Source organism: Sus scrofa, chromosome 2 (genome assembly GCF_000003025.6).
Source record: "Sus scrofa isolate TJ Tabasco breed Duroc chromosome 2, Sscrofa11.1, whole genome shotgun sequence".
Classification (NCBI taxonomy): Eukaryota; Metazoa; Chordata; class Mammalia; order Artiodactyla; family Suidae; genus Sus; species Sus scrofa.
Window position 1 is genome coordinate 65,073,254 of NC_010444.4, and position 22,537 is coordinate 65,095,790.

The 22,537-nt window shown below is 54.0% G+C and overlaps 1 protein-coding gene across 2 annotated transcripts; it reads left to right on the forward strand.

Moving 5' to 3' along the window:
* On the forward strand, window positions 1,623-22,311 carry PRKACA (protein kinase cAMP-activated catalytic subunit alpha). Of its 2 annotated transcripts, none has more exons than XM_003123353.4 (10): window positions 1,623-1,884; window positions 10,677-10,738; window positions 11,194-11,322; window positions 13,249-13,347; window positions 14,527-14,609; window positions 16,283-16,409; window positions 16,502-16,597; window positions 16,696-16,818; window positions 20,249-20,413; window positions 20,839-22,311. In XM_003123353.4, the coding sequence occupies exons 1-10, from the start codon at window positions 1,839-1,841 to the stop codon at window positions 20,962-20,964; spliced, it is 1,056 nt and encodes a 351-aa protein (XP_003123401.1). In that variant the 5' UTR covers window positions 1,623-1,838; the 3' UTR covers window positions 20,965-22,311. The 2 variants fall into 2 exon arrangements, with proteins under 2 accessions (XP_003123401.1, XP_003354151.1); XM_003354103.4 differs by lacking the exon at window positions 1,623-1,884 and adding an exon at window positions 5,522-5,558.

The following is a 22,537-nucleotide window of genomic DNA, read 5'->3' on the forward strand; positions in this document are numbered from 1 at the left end:
AACCACTGCACCACGACGGGAACTCCGACTTTTTATTCGATTTTACTTAGCCTTTCTTTGTAACTCCACAGCCCCAGGTGGAGTGGTTTGGCTGATGAGCCGTTTCCTCATAATTCACAAAAAAAACCAGCATCTTCCCTTCCTGAGACTGGTAGACTTAGGAACATGGGTCCAGACTGCTGCTAGATGGGGTGCAGGTTGTACAAATCCAGAAGCAGAGGAGCAAATTGACTTGTAGACCTTAGACCAGCTGGCCCCTCCAAGCCAAGGAGAGCTGGCTCATCCAATCTCCTGCCCCTTGTGTCACCCCGTTTGGGCCTTCCTCTACATCAGTGGTTCTCAACTGGGGGCAGTTTTGCCCCCCAGGACACACTGAACAGTGTCTAGAGGTGGCTTTTGTTGTCACAGCTGGTGGAGGAGAGGAAGGTTCTACTGACATCCAGGTGGCAGACTGGGGATGCTGCTAAACACCCTACAGGACCACTCCTCACTCCCACGCCAGCATAGACTGGTCCGGCCCTGAATGTCAGAAATGTGGCAGTGGGAAACTGTCCTCAGTATATTAAAAGGGCACCCTAAGGAAGGGGCAATTTTGCTACTCTGCTCCAGGAGGGGCCGTTCCTTTTGCATTGCCTAGACAGAGGGAATCCCCATCTTGGCTGTGCCCCATTCCTCATCTGTAAAATGGGAGTGATGATCATAGTGCCTACGTGATAGGAGTGTGGTACGAAATAACGTATTTAATGAGCGCTAGCTCACCACTGCCATGAGCCCAAGTTGGGGACCCAGTAAAAAAGGATGGCTAGTGAGCGCCCCCTCCCAACATCCCCTTGCTCCTGCAGCCCAGCATCCTCCAGAAGCTCAGGCTGTGGCTGAGAGAGACCCAAGAGGACCGCAGCCTGGCCCCGGGGCCTGCAGCTATCCTGCGCCAGGCCTTATGAATGACGACGGCCGGCGGCCGGGCGACCTATGACCCGCGGCGCCTGCTGCTCTCCTCCCCCGCTGGCAGGTGGACAGCGGCTGCGCCGGGGTTGCGGGGTGGGGTGGGGGGGGCGCGGCGCCAACCTCGGCTGGCCGGCAGCCGCTGCCGCACTGAGCGGGGGCGGGGGACTGCGGCGAATACGGGGCTGGGCGAGCGCCCGCCTGGACCGCCGCCTGGGGCTCCGAGCGCTGCGCGGCCGCCCGCCAGCCTCGGCCGCCCCGCCCGGCGGGTCCAGGCAACAGGATGAGCCTCCGCGCCCCCCCACCCGGTGGGTCGAGGCTCAGCCTGCCGCCCCGCCCGTCAGGTCCGGGCGGCGGGCTGAGCCTCCGCCCCGCCCTCTCACCTCGGGATTGACACTGAACGTTCGGCCGAGGGTTTGCCGGACAGCCAGCCTTGGCCAATTGACTGCCTCGCTGGGCGGGCCCCAGAGCCTGTCGGGAGGCTGGACCAATCAGACGCGTCGGCCCGCCCGGCTGAGGCCTCAGAAGCGCGCGAGTGGCCGGGCGTTCTAGGGGCGTGTCAGGGGCCGGGATCCTATGGCAGCACGGGAGGTTTGCGGAGGACCAATGGACTGCGGCGTAGCGCCGTCAGTCAGGGAGGCCTAGACCAATGAGCGGCAGGCTGCGGGGGCGTCACGGACAGCAGCAGCAGCGGACTTGGGCTGAGGTTCCCGGGCGGGCGGGCGCGGAGAGACGCGGGAAGCAGGGGCTGGGCGGGGGTCGCGGCGCCGCAGCCAGCGCAGCCAACCCCAGGGGCCGCCGCCGCCGCCGCCGCCCAGCGCGCTCCGGGGCCGCGGGCCGCCTCCAGCACCCGCCGCGCCGCAGCTCCGGGACCGGCCCCGGCCGCCGCCGCCGCGATGGGCAACGCCGCCGCCGCCAAGAAGGGCAGCGAGCAGGAGAGCGGTGAGTGCCCGGGCCGTGACCCCGATCGCGGCCCCGCGCTGCCAGCCCCCTCCCTGTCCATCACCGCTTGGCCCCTCCCCTTATCCCCCCCATTTCTCTCTGTTTACCCTACAGCGAACCCTTCCCCCTGTCTGTCCAAGGTTGGGGCCCAAGGCCCGCAGAAGACCCCGTAGGAGCCCCCTTGCCAAAGACCGTCCCCCTGTGCAAAGACCGTGCTCCCCCCCAGCTGTCACTGCCAACCATGGCACGTATAACCGCTGAGGCCCCACATGGGGCCCTGTCACTACCCCACTCTCTTCTTTCCTGGTACCTCTGCACAGATTCTAAATCTCCCCCCACTTCTTCACTCACCTCTTCCACACTCACCTCTTCTGCCAGTCTGGGAGTGCTGTGGGGTCTGCCTCCACCCTGCAGGGACCTTGGCCACTTGGTGACCACACCCCTCCCCCCTCCAGCCCCCGCCATCTTTCTCCTGCCCTTCCCCTCTTCACCTTATCACAGCCCCCTCCAACCCCACTTTGCCTTCCTTGAGCATTTCTCAGGGCCACCTCCAGAATTGTTTTTCCCTTCTGTGTCACTTGACATGGGGGACAGGATCTTTCTGGGTCTCTCTGCCCCTCTCTCATCCTGATACTCTCTGTCACTCTGCTCCTCTGCTTGTGCTCCCTCCTCCAAGCAAGCGTCTGTCCCTGGCTGGGGTAGCAGACTGTTTATGAACCTAGAGAACTGCTTCAGTGCTTCCAAAGCCAAGTTTGAGCTGATCTTGCTGGAAAATTCATTGCGTCGTTTTTCCTGGGTTGGGGGGTGGAGGTGTCAGCAGAGAGCCCCTTCCCATCTCTGGAAGGCTCTAGGCTCCTCAGAGGGCCCCTCAATAAATGGTTGTTTCACAACTGAGGCTTCGTCATTCACCCAGTCCCCCAGGCTTCTTGACCCGCTCCGGGCTTGGGATGAAGAGTGTCTGGCTTTAACAAGCCTCCTTCAGCTTGAGCTGGAATGGTGAGAAAGAGGACTCAAGGGATGGCAATTGGGAGGAGTAGTGGGTGACATCTAATGCCTCTCTGCCAAGGGACAAATAGATTCTGATCATTCCCAGGGTTCAACCAGAGAAGAGCCTATTTCTCCCTCAGCCCCCAAATAGTGGCCTTTTCCAGCCAGCCAGGGAAAGAGATTTTGGTATCTGGAAATGCCTTCAGAAATGGCCTTGAGCCCCTTCCTCAGTTCCTCCAGCTCTTAAATTGTCATCACTCCAGGCATAAAGCTGGACCTCAGCTAGGATCCCCTTCCAGTTACCCAGAAATAGTCAGAGCTTAAAAGGGAGGCCACATCCACATAGGTCCTTCCCATTTACTGGTCTCAACCCGCAGCGTCCGAGTTCCCCGAAGGCTCCCTCCCAGAAAGACCCAGGCATGAAAGCCAGGGAACTTGCTTCCCATCCGGATTCAAATGGCCAAATTTTAGAGTCACTGAGCAACCATGGAGAGGCCTGACAAGTCACCGAGGGGCGGGGAACGGGGAGGCAAGTGCCTGTAGCTGAGCGCTTGATGACAGAGGAGCAGGTGGGTAGTGACCAAAAAAGGTCTGGGCCTGTGCTTGGAGGGGACTAAGCAGAGGGGGAGGAGCCAGGCCCCCAGCAGGTGAGGCTGGCTGGGAGGTGGAAGGTGGAGGCAGGCAGCTGTGTATTTCAGAGGCTCAGTTGAAAGTTGGGGAGATGACATAGTCCTGAAAACTCTCAAGGCATATCAGACACATACAGTGGGGCCGGGGGTGGGGGTAGGGGTGGGGGGAAAGCCGCACAGGGAAAAGGATCCCCAAGAAACAGATCAGAGGCTCTGGAAGGAAGCGCTAATTCCCTCAGATCACTCAGGACTGGAATATCAAGATGAAGTAGAGCCACTATTTATTGGGCATCTAGGATGTGCCAGGCTATGTGGTCTCCATAGATCTGTCTGCTCAAGTGGTTTTCTTTCTTTTTTTTTTTTTTTTTTTTTTTTTTTTTTTGTCTTTTTGCTATTTCTTTGGGCCCCTCCCGCGGCATATGGAGGTTCCCAGGCTGGGGGTCAAATCGGAGCTGTAGCCACTGGCCTACGCCAGAGCCACAGCAACACGGGATCCGAGCTGCGTCTGCAACCTACACCACAGCTCATGGCAACGCCAGATCGTTAACCCACTGAGCAAGGGCAGGGACCGAACCCACAACCTCATGGTTCCTAGTCGGATTCGTTAACCACTGCGCCACAACGGGAACTCCTCAAGTGGTTTTCATAATGGGCTGTCATCCGAATTTTCTACACGTGTTCTCTGAGTTTGACATAGGTGATGCCACAGAGGCAGGATTCTCATCCAGTTCCACCTACCAGCCAACTTCCTGGACCCTGGGATGTCCTAACTCAAACATTCTCCCACCTGCCTTCCTGATTTTTTGCTATATCCACTTCTATTTTGTTAACTTAAAATAAAAAATTTGACTCATTTTTGTTCAGATATAAATCTTGATCTGTCCTGAGCAGTAGTATAAAGGAAATCATGGGATTGCTATGCTAGTTATAGTCTCTCCGATATGCATTAAAAGCAAAGTAAAACATCCCTAAAATCATCTCATGCCCTGCCAAAGGGACCTATGTCACACTTGGGGAAACACCCTAAGCTGTACTTCCTTCCAGAGTCTTGCAGGGGCTCTCAGAGAAGGAAATAAGATGAGGAAGGAAGCCCCTCTTTGGTGTGAAGTTCTGATTCTGAGAGGATGGAGTTAGACAAAATCTGCCCTCATATAACTAGGATGGGGTGGGGGCGAGGGTAGTAGCCAGGCCAGCCTGCAGGGGGCACCTGAATTTCATCTGCCAGACACCAGTCTGACTGGAGAAGGGAAAATGCCGAAACCTCAGTAGGTACGTTGGGCATCCTGTAGCCCCCTATGCCAGCAGCTCCATGCTAGGGCAGGACAGCACTGGCCTCCTCCCAAGGCTAGTACAAGCCCTGGGGTGGGGTGGGGTGGGAGAAATCTGTACCCAAAGATGCCAGAGTCGTCAGCTGGGGTGTGGGTGAGATGCTAAGAGAGCAGAGAAAACAAGACCAAGCCCTGGGCCCTGAGCAAACTGGAAGAATTGAGAGAGGGCAGTGGCCCCACGAGGCCCTGGAGACAGGCAGCCAAGTGGGGCTCATGCCTAGGCCGCCTTAGCCAGAGGCACCCCTTAGAGCTGGCCCATGGGAGAAGGGACAGAGCTGGTAAGGGGGGAGCCCTCTAGACACCACCAGCCCCCCAGGCTCCAGGGACAGATCCAGGCTCTGAGAGTGTGAACTGCCCCTAAGAGGTCCATGAATGGGAAGAATTGTGGCCCTCTAACATCCTACAGAAGTCTGAGAGGGCCAAACACCATCGTGCATTGGCAGTTGTATGGATGCCCAAGAGGGTCCTGCCAAGGCAGTTTTTCCTTTAGCCCAGCTGAGCTTAGAGAAGCTTGAGGGTTCTTTTCTGGCCCTCCACTTCACCCACTGGCCCCCAGGGTGGGTCTCTCTTCCTGCCACCACCCCAAAACTCCCTGGCCCCCCCTACAGGCAGGGGTCTGGGTAATGGGCAGCCAAGCTGGTGCAGCAGGTCTCATGAGCCTTCCCAGCCACCGTAGTTGTCCTGGTGCCCTGTGAGGAAGACTGAGTGATGGCTTCCAACCCCAAGGATGGTGAGGCTGAGCCCTGTTGCTATAGCAACTTCTCAAGCACTCTCTGACCCTCAAGTCAGGGAAGGATAGCAGTAGGATTTAGGGAACAGATAGAGAGGAAGTCTGTGGACCCTTGGCTGGCCCTGGAAATCCTCCTTTAGTAACAACTCTGGGCTGGGGTGCTTGGGGGAGAGTAGGGGGGATGGGTGGTTCAGTTCAGACAAGAGGGGATGATCTACTGGAGTGGGGGTCCAGTTTACACCCAGGCAGTAGGGTGGTCCAGCTCAGTGTCATGGTTCAGCTCAGAATGGGGTTTGGTCCGCTCAGTGATAAGAGTCTGGTTCGTAATGGACAATGGTCCAGTACAGAATGGGGGTCCATCGGACTGGAGGTTGGCCCAGTCCAGTGTTGGGGTCCAGCTGAGATTAGGGCACGGTCCAGCCCAGAGCTGCACCAGAATTCACCCTGGGGTAAATTCCTCCCCCGTCAACCAGGTTTTGGGGAGCAGAGGGTCCTGAGATTGTTATCTGAGGGGTCTGAGGCTGGGCTCCTGGCTCTAGCTGGGGCCCTGGCTTTTTGGGAGACGTTCTCTCTGAGAGCCCAAATCAAATCCGGGCTGGGGTGGAGGTTGGCACCCCTTCTGTGGGAGACATGGGCAGTCCAAAGCCAGCAGAAGGCTGGGTTTCCCTTCTCTGCTACTTCCTGTTGTCAGCAGTGGCCACGGGTGCTGGGCACTCTTGGGAGAAGCTGCCACCGACCCTCCACTTCTTTGGGGATCTGGAAAGAAGGAGGAAGATGGTCAAGGCTGCCTCCCCCTCCCCCACCCTTGGGTTTAACGTTTCGTTTCCGGTTTGGACTTTCATGGCTGAGAGCAAAGCCAAGCACAGGGCAAGGTTTGACAGAGGCCAAGGACATCCCAGGATGCCATTCCCCTCTCCGCCCCTGCACCAGAGCAAGACAAAGCCAGAATTTCTCCCTGGAAGTGGCAGAATTTGGGGGCTCCAGGTTCAAAGAGCCCTTGAGGGAGGAGATAGGGTGGCTCTCATCGCCCCCCTTCCCACCCCTGCCTCTCTCTCCAGCTGCTCTTTCAGCTAATTAACGGAGCTCTGGGGCCTCTTTGGCCCCCAGGGAGGCCCTGGCTGCTTCCCTGGACCTGAGCTTTAACTCCTTCCCCTCTGCCCAGTGGGCACTGCCCTGGGCACATTGGGTGCCATCCTCTGGGTAGACCAGCACCCCCTGGGAACAGCAGGGCCTGGCAGCCTGGAAACAGCGAAGTCCCTGGAACAGGAAGTCAGCTGTAGCACCCCGCCCCCAGAGCAGGCAGGCCAGCCAGGAGGGACACCCTCAGGAGGATCTTCCCACCGCCTCCTGCCAAGGAGGGCCTTTACAAACCTTGGCCAGCCGGGAGCAGGTACCTTTAAATGCTTCCCTGGCAACCAGCTCCTCCTCCCCTGTCCCCCGAGGCTCTCCTGAGGAAGCCAGCTCAGAGGCTCTGCGTATTCCTGGTTTCCCTGCAAAGGGAAGGTTCCAGGGAGAGCTCAGGGCAGTCCTGGGATGGATCTGGGGTCAGGCAGAAGCTGCAGTTGGGAGGACTCGGAGACCACCTTCCAGCTGTGGCTGCAGCTGCTTCTCTGGGGCCACCTGATTGTCCGTTTCCTGAGCTACCTGCGCCATACCCTCTGGGCACCTAAGCCACAGCCAGCACCCTGAGCCTCCCTGGCCAGGAGCAGATGGGCCCCAGATCACCCCATCCCATTCCACCACCCCCCTCCCACTGTACCCTCTGCTGGGAGGGGCAGGAAGCAGAGGTGAGTATGGGGGCTCTGGGCTGGGGTTCCCCCATCATTATCCCTCTTTATCTGCCCACTTTCCGGGTACTGCCACACCCTGTGCCCCATCCCCAGATCTGGAAAGCTGATGGCACCAGAGAGAACACAGCCTGGGCCTTTCCATACTTTGAAAGGCCAGACCAGGGGTGTTTAGGGTCAAGGCACCCTGTAGAGCCTCTTAGTGGGGTACCAGCAACAGAGGCACAGACACACCAGGTCTGGGGTGGGGGGTGCGGAGTGAAGCAGGATGCGGCTGTACTCAGGGACAGCTGGAAGCAGAAGGGGAAGCAGGACCAGGCTTCCTCCTGGATTCCTACCAAACCCACCCCTCTCTGCCTCCGAGGGCAGGTGACAGTAGGGTCCCAAGAGGGACGTTCACTCCCACCTTCATCCAGAATTCAACGTGGATGTTTGGCGTTTTCCAAGGAAGTTGTTGTGTGTCCAAAAAAATGGTGCCTTGTGGCGTTAAAGATCCAGCATTGCCACTGCAGAGGCTCAGGTTGCAGCTGTGGTGCAGGTTCAGTCCTGGGCCCAGGAACTTCCACATGCCACAAGTATGGCCAAAAAAAAAAAAAAGGATTCTACTGGCAAAAGCACTGGATGTGGTGGTGTAGTCCCCAAGCTCAGAGAGGTCTTAAGACAGTTGGTGGCCCACTCAGGCACCAGCCTAGGACTCTTGGCCATTTCTTGACTCTGCCCAGTCATTCTTTGTAGGGCTTTCCTGACCAACAGTCTCTCCTCCATCTGCCACCCTTGGAGCCTCAGGGAAGGTTCTTCTCCTTCAATGCTGAGGGGGAGCGTTGGGGACAGTGGAGAGGTGGCTACCCACAAGGCTGGGTGGGATTCCTGGCACTGCATATAGGTGACAGGCAAGGTCAAAGTACAAGTGTGCAGGATTCCTCAGGATGGTAACTTCCCCAGAACATCAGGGTTGAGGACAGCTCCGTCCATGGGCCACCCTGGTAACCTGGGACCAGTCAGAAGCCAAGCAGTTAATCTCGTGGGCAGAGGGGTCCAGGAAGTGATCTGAGACCAGTCTTCTCATCTATCCAATGAGAGTAATAGCTCTGAGCCATCAGGGTAGGAGTGAAGCATAGAAGCACTAAGCACAGAGATGGCACACAGGGAGGGTCCCTGAGTAACAGCATGCCTGACCCCAGGTGGTGGTTACAAGGGCAAGTCCCTAACCTGAGAATCCTTCAGACTGCACATTTAAGATGTGAGCCCTCAATGTTTGGCCTGGATTTTATGCCTCCATTCAAAAAATACTTAAGGAGTTCCTTTTGTGGCGCAGTGGAAACGAATCCAACTAGGAACCATGAGGTTGCGGGTTCGATCCCTGGCCTCACTCAGTGGGTTAAGGATCTGGCGTTGCTGTGAGCTGTGATTTAGGTCACAGACATGGCTCAGATCCTGTGTAGTTGCAGCTGTGGTATAGGCTGGCAGCTGTAGCTCTGATTTGACCCCTAGCCTAGGAACCTCCATATGCCAAGGGTGCAGCCCTAAAAAGCAAAAAAAAAAAAAAACTTAAAAGAGGAGTCCCCACCGTGGCTCAGTGGTTAACGAACCCAACTAGCATCCATGAGGATGCAGGTTCGATCCCTGGCCTCACTCATTGGTTCAAGGATCCAGCATTTCCGTGAGCTGTGGTGTAGGTCGCAGACGTGGCTCAGATCCCGAGTTGCTGTGGCTCTGGCATAGGCCAGCGGCTACAGCTCCAATTGGACCCCTAGCCTGGGAATCTCCATATGCTGCCACCCTAAAAAGACAAAAAAAGAAATACTTAAAATTAATAGCTAAGTTTTTGAAAATGCTCTTGAAGTATAGTTCATTTACAACGTGTTAATTTCTGCTGTACAGCAGTGGTTCAATTAAACGTATACATACTTTTTCATATTCTTTTGCATTATGGTTTATCACAGGATATTGAATATAGTTCCCTGTGCTCTACACTAGCACCTTGTTGTTTATCCATCCTATATATAATTGTTCGCATCTGGGAGTTCCTATTGTGGCTCAACAGGTTAAGAACCAGACTAGTATCCATGAGGATGCCAGTTTGATCCCTGGCCCCACTCAGTGGGTTAACATTTGGTGTTACCACAAGCTTCGGTGCAGGTTGCAGATGCGTCTCAGATCTGGCATTGCTGTAGCCATGGTGTAGGCCCGCAGCTGCGGCTCCAATTCAATCCCTAGCCTGGAACTTCCATACTTCTGTGGGTACAGACCTAAAAAGGAAAAAAAAAAAAAAAAAAAGATAGCTTGCATCTGAATGGCTGACATTTATATGGCACTAACTCTGTGCTGGCCACCATCCGAACCCCCTTTGCCAAAATTAACTCATTCAGTCCTCATAACCACCCTGCCAGGTCATTAGTGTTATCATTCCCATTTTACAGAGGAAAACTGAGGCCCAGAAGTGAGGTCATTTGCCTAAGGCCACACAGCTCATCGGGGACTAGGCCAGGATCTGAACTTGATCTTATCCCAGAGTCCTGGCCTTAACTACTTTGTCAGGCCACCTCTGCATTGGCCGGAATGCCTCTTTCAGGTCTCAGTTTACTAGGGTGATAAATGGGGAGAATGGCTAAAAGGAAAGTTGGCAAGTGAACCAAATGAGTCAGTGGACACAAAGCAGCAAGCCCAGGGTCCGCCAAGATGTCTTCAATGCTAGCTGAATGGTGATGTTTGCCTTGGGGTGCAGAGGGGCCTGTAGGGGGTGGGCATCAGGCGAGGCTTCCCTTGAACCAGCTCTGGAATGAGGGCCCCTCTGTTGGCAAAGGCGAGAATGGGGCCAGCTGGGGGCCAAGGCAACAGCTGAACCCCCCCCCAAGGGTGCCTGCTACCCGAGCCCCAGAGGCCTCCACCCCAGGCCTGGCCTCCTCAGAGAAGGGGCCAGAGGAGCAGCCAAATCCGAGGCTATAAATACCACGGCTGGCGTCGTCCCTGGCCGTGGAATGTCAGTCAGAACTGGGGCAAGTGGGGGTGGGCTGGCCTGGGCGCCGCTCTCTGTCCCCCTGAGAGTGACCCCTCGAGTCACCCTGTCTTCCGTTTTGGACAGAATTGAGGCTGGATCCCAGCTCTCTGTAGTATAGAGGACCCAGGCCCCAGCCCAGATCAGGGCCCCCGCCGCCCGCCCGCCCCAAGTTACCCTCAGTTTCAGCCAGGGCACCGGAAGGCACTGGAAGAAGGTCAAGCTCTGGGTTGAGACAATTGCACCCCACTTTCCACAAAGCAGCGCCTCCCCAGGACTAGCCCGGACCCACACTAACAAGATGGGGTCTCTCTCTCTCACCTTTCTTCCTTTCAGTGAAAGAGTTCTTAGCCAAAGCCAAAGAAGATTTTCTTAAAAAATGGGAAAATCCTGCTCAGGTAAGCCCCCTGGGAGGGCTGACATGATGGCCCCTTGATACCCAACTGCATCCCTGGCATGACTGGGATTTCTAGGGCCCTAAGGAGGGCTCCAGACCTGCCCTCATTCACTCCTGAGATGCCCACGGAGGCTCCTGGGCAAAGGCACCTGATCACCCACTGCCAGGCTCCCCCACCCACCACCCTCTTCCAACTGGCGGCCCCTGCCCCCCAGGCAGCTGCCAGCAGCTCCTGGGCCCCAGGCCAGGGCCGGATCTGGCCCCTGCCACCAGCCTTAAGGAATGCGCCCTCTGCCATCTTGTTTTTCCGCCCCCTGTCCTCACCCTCCTGACTCCACCTGGTCCCCAGGGCCCCCTCTGCTGGTGGCACAAGGGATGCCCCAAATTTCAGGCTGCAGGGTAGGTTGAGGGTGGGAGGGGTTGTTCTCTGACCCCCCCAGACCCCTCCGCCCACAGAATACAGCCCATTTGGATCAATTTGAACGAATCAAGACCCTCGGCACGGGCTCCTTCGGGCGGGTGATGCTGGTGAAGCACAAGGAGACTGGGAACCACTTTGCCATGAAGATCCTCGACAAACAGAAGGTGAGCCCAGCCCTGCCACAAGGCCCTGGTCCGACCCACTAGGGCTTTGCCTGGGCTGTTCCCACCACCTGCAGCGCTCTTCCCACCCATCTGCTCACCAGCTATTTCCTGAACCTCCAAAATGTGCCAAATCCAAGGGCAGGAAAGGGTACCACGCTCCTTCAGGAAGCTTCCCCTCCTGGGTAGCCACTGATGCAAATTTAGGCATTAGACCTGGGGTCAGACACCTCGCCTGTATGGAGGAAGTCAGGAGGAAGTGATGTTTACACAGACCTTCTTTCTGTAAATATTTTTGAGACCCTGCTTTTTGCCAGGCACTGCTCTAGAGCAGCACCATCCAGGAGAAATATCACACAAGCCACATACGGTTTTAGATTTTCTAGGAGTTTCCTGGTGGCTCAGCGGGTTAAGAATCTGGCATTGTCGCTGTTGTGGCTTGAGTTGCTATGGTGGTGCAGATTCGATCCCTGGCCTGGGAACTTCTGCACACCACCAGCACAGCCAAAAATAAATAAAGTAAATAAGTTTTCTAGAATCCTAATTAAAATTTTTTTTAAAAAAACAGGTAGAATTCATTTTAACCACGTGTTGTAATTAAGTCAGTATGTCTACAATATTATCATTTCAGCTAATGTAACTAGTGTAGAAATATCATTCATGAGATGTCTTACATTTTTCTTCCACACTAAGTCTTATAAATCCAGTGTGTATTTTACACTTATGTCTCCATTCAGATGTTAATTTTCACTGGAAAGACAAGAAAAAGTGGAGAAGTTGAAAAAGCAGACTCACACAGGGAGTTCCCATCGTGGCTCAGTCGTTAACAAATCCAACTAGGAACCATGAGGTTGCGGGTTCGATCCCTGGCCTTGCTCAGTGGGTTAAGGATCCAGCATTGCCGTGAGCTGTGGTGTAGGTCGCAGACGCGGCTCAGATCCCGTGTTGCTGTGGCTCTGGCATAGACTGGGCTGCTGCAGCTCCGATTCGACCCCTAGCCTGGGAACCTCCATCTGCCGTGGGAACGGCCCAAGAAATGGCAAAAAAGACAAAAAAAAAAAAACCAAAAAACAGACTTACACAGCCCAAATTGTTCCAAACAGGCTTGAAAGTTGTCTGGTGCCTGCACTGAGTATCAGTTTTTAAATTTTAGACACTTCAAATTTTAAACTCAGTTCCACGTTTCAGCCAGCCACATTTCAGCAGACGAGTGGCTAGTGTGGACTCTACTGGACAGTGCAAGTGTAGACCCAAAGGCTGCAGCTGTGAGCAAAGCAGAAGAAAGCCCCAGTGCAGTGGTTTAGCGCTGACCAAAGGGCTAGGCTGCCTGCTTGTGACAGGCGGGCCTGACACTGACTAGCTACACTTGACCTTGGGCAAGTCACTTACTCTCTCTGCATCCAAACTAGCATGCTCTCGGGGCGTACCCCTCCAGGCTCCTGTCACAGCGTGTGAGGCACCTCCTGGGGACAGCTGAGGCCAAGGAGGAACTACCCCAGGTTTTAGGTGGATGTGGTGGGGGGTGGGGGGGTGCTCTAGATGCAGGAAAGGTATTTCTAATCCCTCCACCCCTTGAGTGTTCCTCCTGCCTGTCCAGTTTCAGCTCAGCTGCCCTTTCCTCCAGGAAGCCTTCTCTGATGCCCCCCCTTCCCACAGACTTCACTGGGCACCTTACCTGGGCATCCACAGGCCCTGAGCTTCCCCCACCACAGCTCTGACCCCTGTGACCTGGTGACTGAATGTGTTCTTGCTCTGAACTGCATGCCATGTGGGACAGGCTCCCAGCCCAGGGCTTGACAGGCCCCAGGCACTCAAATGATTCTGGATGAAGGCAGGGGCCCAGCCCTGGCACCCCTGTTTTGGGGCAGCAGGGAAGACGAAGACCCTCTCACACCCCTTCCTCTCCACCCTCCCCTCCTCCCACCACAGGTGGTGAAGCTGAAACAGATTGAGCACACCCTGAATGAAAAGCGCATCCTGCAAGCAGTCAACTTCCCGTTCCTTGTCAAACTCGAGTTCTCCTTCAAGGTGAGGTCCCAGCGGCCGCCACCCAGGGCCACTGTGGGTGGTGCAGCCTCTCGGTTCCCAGAACTGAGGCTGGGCCAGCAACAACCAGTAGCTGCCCAAGAAGGCAGGCCCACTGATGGGGGAGAAGGAGACCCAGGGTTAGGGGTCAAGTCAGCTTAGGGCTCTGACAGACCCAAGTTCAACCAGGCCTGACAACTTCTAGCTTGATAACCTTGGGCAAGTCACCCAACCTCAGTAACATTCCTCAAACTCATCACTCCATTTACAGGAAGAACCTGACACACGGCCATAAAATGTGCCACTCAGCCTAGGTTCAAATCCATGTACTTCCTGGCCGTGTGACCCTGGCGAGGAATGCCCCTGAGCCTTTGTTTCTTCATCTGTAAAATGGGGATCATAGCAGTTTCTACATGGTGGGGTTGCCATGACAGTTCCAAGCACATCATCAAATCGCCCAAGCCCTGTGTGAGCCATCTGGGGTGCTGACGTAAGTGGTGACTGCAAGAGCTGGAAAGGTCACTCAGCTTAGGTCACTCACCCCAGCAGTCATGAAGACCCCACACTTAGTTTAAGGCACTGCTGCCACTGTCTTGAGATTCATAATTAATTTTTTAACAAGGGGCTTCATACTTTTATTGTGGAGAGGGGGTGCCCAGAAATTCTGTAGTCCATCCTGGTCCCATTTGACAGATGATAAAACTGTGGCCCCAAGAGCCTCGCCGAAGATAGTCACAGACATGAACCACTACAGGGTTCTCTCTGCAGCCCGGGCATGCTGGCCAGGTCCCTTATGTACCTCTAGCCAGCCCTTATTACTTTTAGCCCCAATAAGCAGGATACTGGCAATCCCTTCTTTCTTCCAGGCAGTAGGAAATGAGACAGGAGTTCTCTGGTGGCTCAGCAGGTTAAGGATCCAGTGTCATCACTGCTGGGGCACGGGTTTGGTTCCTGGCCTGGGAACTTCTGCATGCCCGTAGACACAGCCAAAAAAAAGGGGGCGGGGAGGAAATGAGACAGGTAATCAGTGAGCACAGCGCCCAGCACTTAGTACGTGCTTCTCGTGGGAGCCAAGATTGTTGTCATTTTATTTCTGAACATCCGCCAGATCAGGGTGGCAGGCCTTCAGATGGGGCCCATGGCTTGGGGAATGGGGCTCTGATCAGCTGCTGCTTCCCGCAGGACAACTCAAATTTATACATGGTCATGGAATATGTGCCTGGTGGGGAGATGTTCTCACACCTGCGGAGGATCGGGAGGTTCAGGTGAGCCAGCCACCCCCTGCCACACTGGGCCTGGGGCTGTCCATGGGCGTCATCTATGGAAGTGGCCTCTCCAGGTTCCTATGGGTTCTTGCCTCTCCCTGAGCTGAGGAATCTCTGATGTCTCAACTACCACGAAATAAAACAAGCATAGTGACTTAGGTGTCTCCATGTGAGTGGGCGAGTTTATATTGTTTTTAAATTTATCCTGTCGTTTCATTTTATTTCTTTTTTGTTTGTTTGTTTGTTTGTTTTTTAGGTCCACACCTGAAGCATATGGAAATTCCCAGGCTAGGGGTCCAATTGGAGCCATAGCCACCACCCACAACACCACCAGATCCGAGCCACGTCTGCGACCTACGCCACAGGTCACAACAACACTGGATCCTTAACCCACTGAGTGAGGCCAGGGATCGAACCTGCATCCTCACAGATACTACTCAGATTTGTTACTAGTCAGATTCGTTACTGCTGAGCCACAGCGGGAACTCCTCATTGTATTTCTTTATACAGATACTCACTTTACACACAAGAAAATGCACAGGTTTTCAATGATCTGTCCCGTGAGTTTTGACAGCTACATGCACTTATGTAACCACTACCCCAAGAAATTCCCTCAAATACTTTTCTTGGCAAATCGCTGCCCCAACAAAGGCAAATGTCCTTTCTGGCTGTAAGCACCGTAAATGTGTTTGGTCCAAGTCTGGACTCAATATAAATGGAATCACACAGTTCACATTCTTCTGTCCTTTCTTCTCATGCCTTCCATAATCACTTTGAGATCCAGCCACACCATTGGGTATATTCATCGTTTGTCCTGGAGGTGGTGTTGGGTAGGATTCCATTGTATGAAGCTTTCGAAATCTGGGATTCCATTTCTCTGTGGATGGACATTTGGGCTGTTTCCATTTTAGAGCTATATGTGAATAAGGCTGCTCTGCTGATGCATTTTGGGTTTTTGTGTGTGTGTGGTTTTGTTTTTGTTTTTGCTTTTTGTGTTTTTCTGTTTAGGGCTGCACTCAAGGCATATGGAAGTTCCCAGGCTAGGAATCGAATCAGAGCTATAGCTGCCTGCCTGCCCCATAGCCACAGCAACGCCAGATCTGAGCCACATCTGCAACCTCCACCGCAGCTTGTGGCAACACCAGATCCTTAACCCAGTAAGTGAGGCCAGAGATTGAACTTACATCCTCATGGATACTAGTCAGGATCTTAACACGCTGAGCCATAATGGGAAATCCTGCTGATGGTCTTTTTTTTTTTTTTTTTTTTTTTTTCCGCTTTTTAGGGCCGCAACATATGGAGGGTCCCAGACGAGGGGTCAAATCAGAGCTATAGCTGCCACCTACACCATAGCCACAGCAACACAGGATCCGAGCCGGGTCTGCAACCTACACCACAGCTCACAGCAACGCCAGATCCTTAACCCACTGAACAAGGCCAGGGATTGAACCCGCAACTTCATGGTTCCTAATCAGATTCATTTCCCCTGTGCTGCGATGGGAACTCTTTTTTTTTTTTTTTTTTTTTTTTTTTTTTTTTTTTTTAATACTGATGCATTTTTGATAGCTAGGCTGGAGGCACCTCTCCAGGCTCACTTGCTGGACCATTTGCAGGAGGTCCTGCTGCTGTGTCCACCCTCACCCACCCATCCTCTCCCCTCTTGTCCCCATCAGTGAGCCCCATGCCCGCTTCTACGCGGCCCAGATTGTCCTGACCTTCGAGTACCTGCACTCGCTTGATCTCATCTACCGGGACCTGAAGCCGGAGAACCTTCTCATCGACCAGCAGGGCTACATTCAGGTGCCCACTGGGCCAGGGGAGGGGCAGCCCCAGGTGACTGTGGCGTGAATCCTCCCTGCCTCCCCACCAACTGCCTGTTCTTGTGCCCACAGGTGACAGACTTCGGTTTTGCCAAACGTGTGAAAGGCCGCACCTGGACTTTGTGTGGGACACCCGAGTACCTGGCCCCTGAGATCATCCTGAGTAAAGTAGGCGCTTCCCTACCCCTCCCACCACCCTGAGACCGGCTCCGCCAGCGCCCCCGCTTCACCCTTCTCCCCTCACCTGCACACCCCCCTCACTCCAGGGCTACAACAAAGCTGTGGACTGGTGGGCCCTGGGGGTTCTCATCTATGAGATGGCCGCTGGCTACCCGCCCTTCTTCGCTGACCAGCCCATCCAGATCTACGAGAAGATTGTCTCCGGGAAGGTGAGGCCTGGATTCAGGGGCTTGGCCCCCAGACAGACCCCTTGCCCACCCATCCTGCTCTCCATGGAGCCCTATGCATTGTCACAACAATCTAGAGGTTCATTAAGCCCGGCCAGGGGGTGATACCAGGCACACCACTTGCCACACTAACTAAAGCCACCACTTCACACAGCCTTGGTGGCTGATTCTAGGACCCACAGTGCCAAAATCCCACAGGTATCCAAAACCCTCAGCCTCACCCAAACTCCTGCCTGGCTCAACATGAGGCTCTTCTCGCCTCTAGTCTAGTCTGGTCGTCCTTAGGGTGAGTTTTCACAAACTTCTCAGCAGAAAATCGAGTACAGAAGTTCCTGTCATGGCTCAGCAGTTAATGAACCTGACTAGTATCCATGAGGATGCAGGTTGGATCCCTGGCCTCGCTCAGTGGGTTAAGGATCTGGCATTGCTCTGAGCTTTGGTGTAGGTCCACATGTGGCTCAGATCCAATGTTGCTGTGGCATAGGCCAGCAGTGTAGCTCCAATTCAGCCCCTAGCCTGGGAACTAGCATATGCCATAAGTGCAGTCCTAAAAAGACACACACAAAAAAAGGCAAGTACATTCAGTTCCCAGGTGCTATCCCACCCCCCCACCTCCTTTCCCAAATACAGACTTTTTCGGAGCACATGGGTGAGGGATGGCACAACTGTTAGAGCCCAGGATGCATTAAGTGCCAGCTGCCCCCATGCACCTCCTGGGTTCGTCGTACCCCAGCACTCCGAGGGAGTGAGGAAGCTGAGGTGCAGAGAGCAGACATGTCTGGTTTGAGATCACATGGCAGCAGCAGCTGGAGAGAGGCAGAGGAACCCTACCTCTGCCCTCTGCTTGCCCACCTCACCTTCACCAGAAGGACCAGCCATCCCTTCATCTGGCCCAGGAAATGGAGTAGCTGGCAGCTCAGCCTGGGCGGGTTGGCCTGACTGTTAAGTTCCAGCTTTGCCATTCATCAGCTGTGAAACCCCAGGCCAATGGCTTTGCTTCTCTGAGTCTCATCTTAATCATCTCAGAACTGGAGAACTAGCCATGGGCCTCTCAGGTTGAGAGAATCCCCATCTGTCAAGTAGGGTCACTGAAAAAGGGAATGATGAGGTGTCTGCCATCAGGCAGAATAGAAGTTACCAAGAAAATGGCCCAGAGTAGGGGGGGAATAAAAAAAAAAAAGCCATAGAAAGTTTCAATGGGGGAGAGGAGAAGCTGAGCACAACTCCTTTCTTTGTAACGTTTTATGGTTCCCACGCACCCTCAGCAGGATTATCTCCCTCATGCAACCCTGGGATATCTGCCCCATGCCAAAGAGGCAGGCACAGGCCCAGAGAGGTTAAGGGCCGTAGCCAAGGTCACACAGCATATAAGAGGCAGAGCAATACTGGAAGTTGGTTCTTGTGGCCGTAAATTCAGTGATTGCTTGCATACAAGGTTAGAGGCACAAAGCATTTGGGGAAAGTTTCTGGAAGAGTTGAACTGGGCCTTAAGGAATGGAAGAGCCTTAGCTATGCAGAGAGAGAGAGAAATAGAAAAATAATTATTTCTGGAGTTCCTGTCGTGGCGCAGCAGAAACAAATCTGACTAGGAACCATGTGGTTGCGGGTTCAATCCCTGGCCTTGTTCAGTGGGTTAAGGATCTGGCATTGACGTGAGCTGTGGTGTAGGTGGCAGACGCGGTACCGATCCAGCATTGCTGTGGCTGTGGCATAGGCTGGCAGCTGTAGCTCCAATTAGACCCCTAGCCTGGGAACGTCCATATGCCGCAGGTGTGGCCCTAAAAAAAAAAGAAAGAAAGAAAGAAAAATAATTATTTCTTTCAGAATCATGAATATTTCAGAAGTCCCCAGACCCCAGCAGAGCTGCCTTAGGAAGCACTGGCTGAGAATGCAAGTTCTGGAGTCCAGCAGATCCAAGATGGACCACCTTGTCTTGTTCCTCTGTGTGACCTTGGGCAAGCTGTTTACTCCATCCAAGCCTTAGTTTACTCTTCTCTGAAATGGAAACCTCCTGCTGTGGCTCAGTGGGTTAGGATCCCAACATAGTGTCCATGAGGATGCAGGTTAAATCCCCGGCCTTGCTCAGGTTGAGGATCTGGTGTTGCTGTGAGCTGCTGTGTAGGTCGCAGATGCAGCTCGGATCCAGTGTTGCTGTGGCGATGGTTGTGGCCTAGGCCAGCAGCTGCAGCTCCCAATTTTTTTTTCTTTTTAGGGCCACACCTGCAGCATATGGAAATACCCAGCTAGCACTGAATCAGAACTGGAGCTGCAGCTGCCAGCCTATGCCACGGTCATAGCAACACCAGAACTGAGCCATGTCTGCAACCTACACCACAGCTCAGGGCAACACCGGATCCTTAACCCACTGAGTGAGGCCAGGGATTGACCCACATCCTCATGAATACTAGTGGGGTGAGTTACTGCTAAGCCACAACAGGAACTCCTGCATCTCCAGTTCATCCCTTAGCCTGGGAATTTCCATATGCCTCAGGTGCAGCCGTAAAAAAAGAAAAAGAGGAGTTCCCGACGTGGCGCGGTGGTTAATGAGTCCGACTAGGAACCATGAGGTTGTGGGTTCAATCCCTGGCCTTGCTCGGATCCCACATTGCTGTGGATCTGGCGTAGGCTGGTGGCTACAGCTCTGATTAGACCCCTAGCCTGGGAACCTCCATATGCCACGGGAAGCAGCCCTAGAAAAGGCAAAAAGAGGAAAAAAAGAAGAAACCTTGGAGTTCCCTGGTGGTTTGGTGGGTTAAGGATCCAAAGGTGTCACTCCTGCTGCTCAGGTCACTGCTGTGGCTTGGGTTCAGTCCCTGGAATTTCCGAATGCCACAGGTGTAGCCAAATCAAATAAAATGGGAACCTCATAGCTCTTACCTCAGAGCAGCAGTTGTCAAAGTTGTCCCCTCTCCAGCAGTATCAGCATGACAAAGGAACTAGCTAGAAATAAAGATTTTCAGGCTCCACCCAGACCTGAGCAGAAACTCCAGTGGGCCCAACCAGCAGTTTTGTTTTGGTTTTGTTTGTCTGTTTGTTTGTTTTGCTTTTTAGGGCTGCACCCTCAGCTATGGAGGTTCTCAGGCTAGGGGTCGAATCAGAGCTGCAGCTGCCAGCCTACAACACAGCCACAGCAATGCGGGATCTGAGCTATGTCTGCAACCTACATCACAGCTCATGGCAACACTGGATCCTTAACCTGCTGAGCGAGGCCAGGGATGGAACCCACATCCTCATGGTTCCTAGTCGGGTTCATTAACCACAGAGCCATGACAAGAACTCCCCAACCAGCTGTTTTAATAGGATTTTGACACACACTCCGGTGTGGGGTCGTTCAACCAATAAGACTTCTGGATGGTGCAGACAGTGCTCTGGGCTCCCCAAGCCCCTGACCAGTTTCCCAACCTGTCTCCAGGTGCGGTTCCCGTCCCACTTCAGCTCCGACCTGAAGGATCTGCTTCGGAACCTCCTGCAGGTGGACCTCACCAAACGCTTTGGGAACCTTAAGAACGGAGTCAATGACATCAAGAACCACAAGTGGTTTGCCACGACTGACTGGATTGCCATCTACCAGAGGAAGGTGGGGCTCCCCACACCCCTCCCCAGGCTCACTGAGGGATTTGGGGGGGAGGCCAAGAGCCAGAGAGTGTTGCCAATGGTGAAATGAAAAGGGAAGGGGAATTTGAAAATAGGCTGTGGGCTCTGGGTCAATCTAGATAAGGAAGCTTAGCACAAAGAGGGTCTAGAAACAGAATCGTGGGGTCACTTGGCTACTCGTTGACCTTGGGCAGGAGACTCCCTTCTCTGGAAAGTAATTTCCCCATGGGTAAGTTGGCTATAATAAGATTCTTGGGTTTGTTAAGGTGAGTCCACACCCTAATGCTAATAAGCTGAGGCCTGGGTCAGAGTAAGTTATTTCACGAATGTTAGCCCATTCGCATTTATTGTTGTTAGGGAGGGTTACATTGACTGCTGAGGTCTGTGTGGTTCTTGACCCCTCTCCAGGTGGAAGCTCCCTTCATACCAAAGTTTAAAGGCCCTGGGGACACGAGTAACTTTGATGACTATGAGGAAGAAGAGATCCGAGTCTCCATCAATGAGAAGTGTGGCAAGGAGTTTTCTGAGTTTTAGGGGTGTGCCTGTGCCCCCAAGGGTTTTCTTTCCTTTTTTTTTTTTTTTTTTTTTTGATGGGGGGGTGGGGTGGGAGGATTGGATTGAACAGCCAGAGGGCCCCAGAGTTCCTTGCATCTAATTTCATCCTGCCCCCACCCCCCCCTCCAGGGTAGGGGGAGCAGGGAGCCCAGATATTTGGAGGAACAGAAACACCAGCTGCTCCCCCTCACCCCTTTTGCCATCCTTCCCCCCCCTCACTTTTGCCTTCCTCCTCCCCCACGGCCCCGCACCCCAGCCCACTTCTGCCTGTTTTAAATGAGTTTCTCAGTTCTTCCAGTCAGACCAGGTCTTGCTGGTGTGTCAGGGACAGGGTGTGGGAAGAGGGGCCCAAATGTAACTCTAGTGCCACCCCCCCAAACTACAAACACCACTCTCTAAGGGCAAATGAATGAGAGCAGTCCTGTCAGGGAAGGAGACATTTTAGTGTTCAATGGGCTGCTTGCTAGAATTTAAAAAAAAAAAAACAATTTACAATCTTATTTAAGTTCCACCAATGCCTCCCTCCCTCCTTCCTCTCCCACCCCTTCCCATGCCCCTCTGCCCCAAATCCATTTTAACAAAGCTGGGAAGCAGACTGACTTTGTAAAGGAAGAAGCTGGGGTTCCAACCTCTTCCCCAAGCTGCTAATCCCACCCCCCTGCTCCCCTGTCAAGCCTGGACCGGTCTCAGGCCCTTTAGGAAGCCCCTTGTACCCCAACAGACCTGCTTCACCCTTGGGCTTCGGGACCCAGACAAAGCAGCTGCCCCTCTCCCTGCCAAAGAGGAGTTGTCCCTGAAAAGATAGAGGGGGAGCCCCAAGCCCAGGGTCTTTCCTCTCAGTAACATTTCCCCAAACTCCTTACTTTTATTCTCAGCTAGATGTTACTGTCCAGCCTCCTTTCAGTTAGGAAGGCAACCCCCCCCGCCCCCCCGCAATCCCCCTGATGGTCCCTGGTTCAAGGCCGGGATTGCTGGGGAGGGACTGCCTGTTTTTTTCACCCAGCAGCCTCCGCCCCCTCCCCCATCCTGGGCACTCTTCCTCTGCTTAGCTGTCAGCTGTCAATCACCCGTTCTCAACCCCCCCCATTTGTGGGTTTTTTTTTTTTCCTCTTAATAGAAAAGTCGAGTGCCACCCCATTCATCCCCATGTTTGTCTCATAATTTCTCCCCATCCCAGGAGGAGTTCTCAGGCCTGGGGTGGGGCCCCGGGTGGGCGCGGGGTCGATTCAACCTGTGTGCTGCGAAGGACGCAACTTCCTCTTGAACAGTGTGCTGTTGTAAACATATTTGAAAACTATTATCAATAAAGTTTTGTTTAAAAAAAAGTGTCCCTGGTGTTCCCGACTTTGGTCACCCACCCACACATCCCCAGGGGGTTGGAAAGGGAATTTCGGACTCCAGCGTCCAGGCTGATCAGCACCTGGCCTGAAGTCCTGGTAAAACCTGGTTTAGCTGGAATTCCGCCACTCCCCTCGCCTCGGAGGAGAAGGGGGCGTCAAACTGTCCTCTGACCCCAGATTGGGGGTCCCCACATTCTGAGACGCGCCACCCC

What these genes read in the sequence shown, in the direction of transcription:
- PRKACA (XM_003123353.4), top strand. Translation starts at nt 1,839, where the DNA reads ATGGGCAACGCCGCCGCCGCCAAGAAGGGCAGCGAGCAGGAGAGCG. An exon ending in AATGGGAAAATCCTGCTCAG is followed by an intron (nt 10,739 to 11,193) that starts GTAAGCCCCCTG and finishes CTCCGCCCACAG; the next exon opens with AATACAGCCCATTTGGATCA. An exon ending in AGAAGATTGTCTCCGGGAAG is followed by an intron (nt 16,819 to 20,248) that starts GTGAGGCCTGGA and finishes ACCTGTCTCCAG; the next exon opens with GTGCGGTTCCCGTCCCACTT.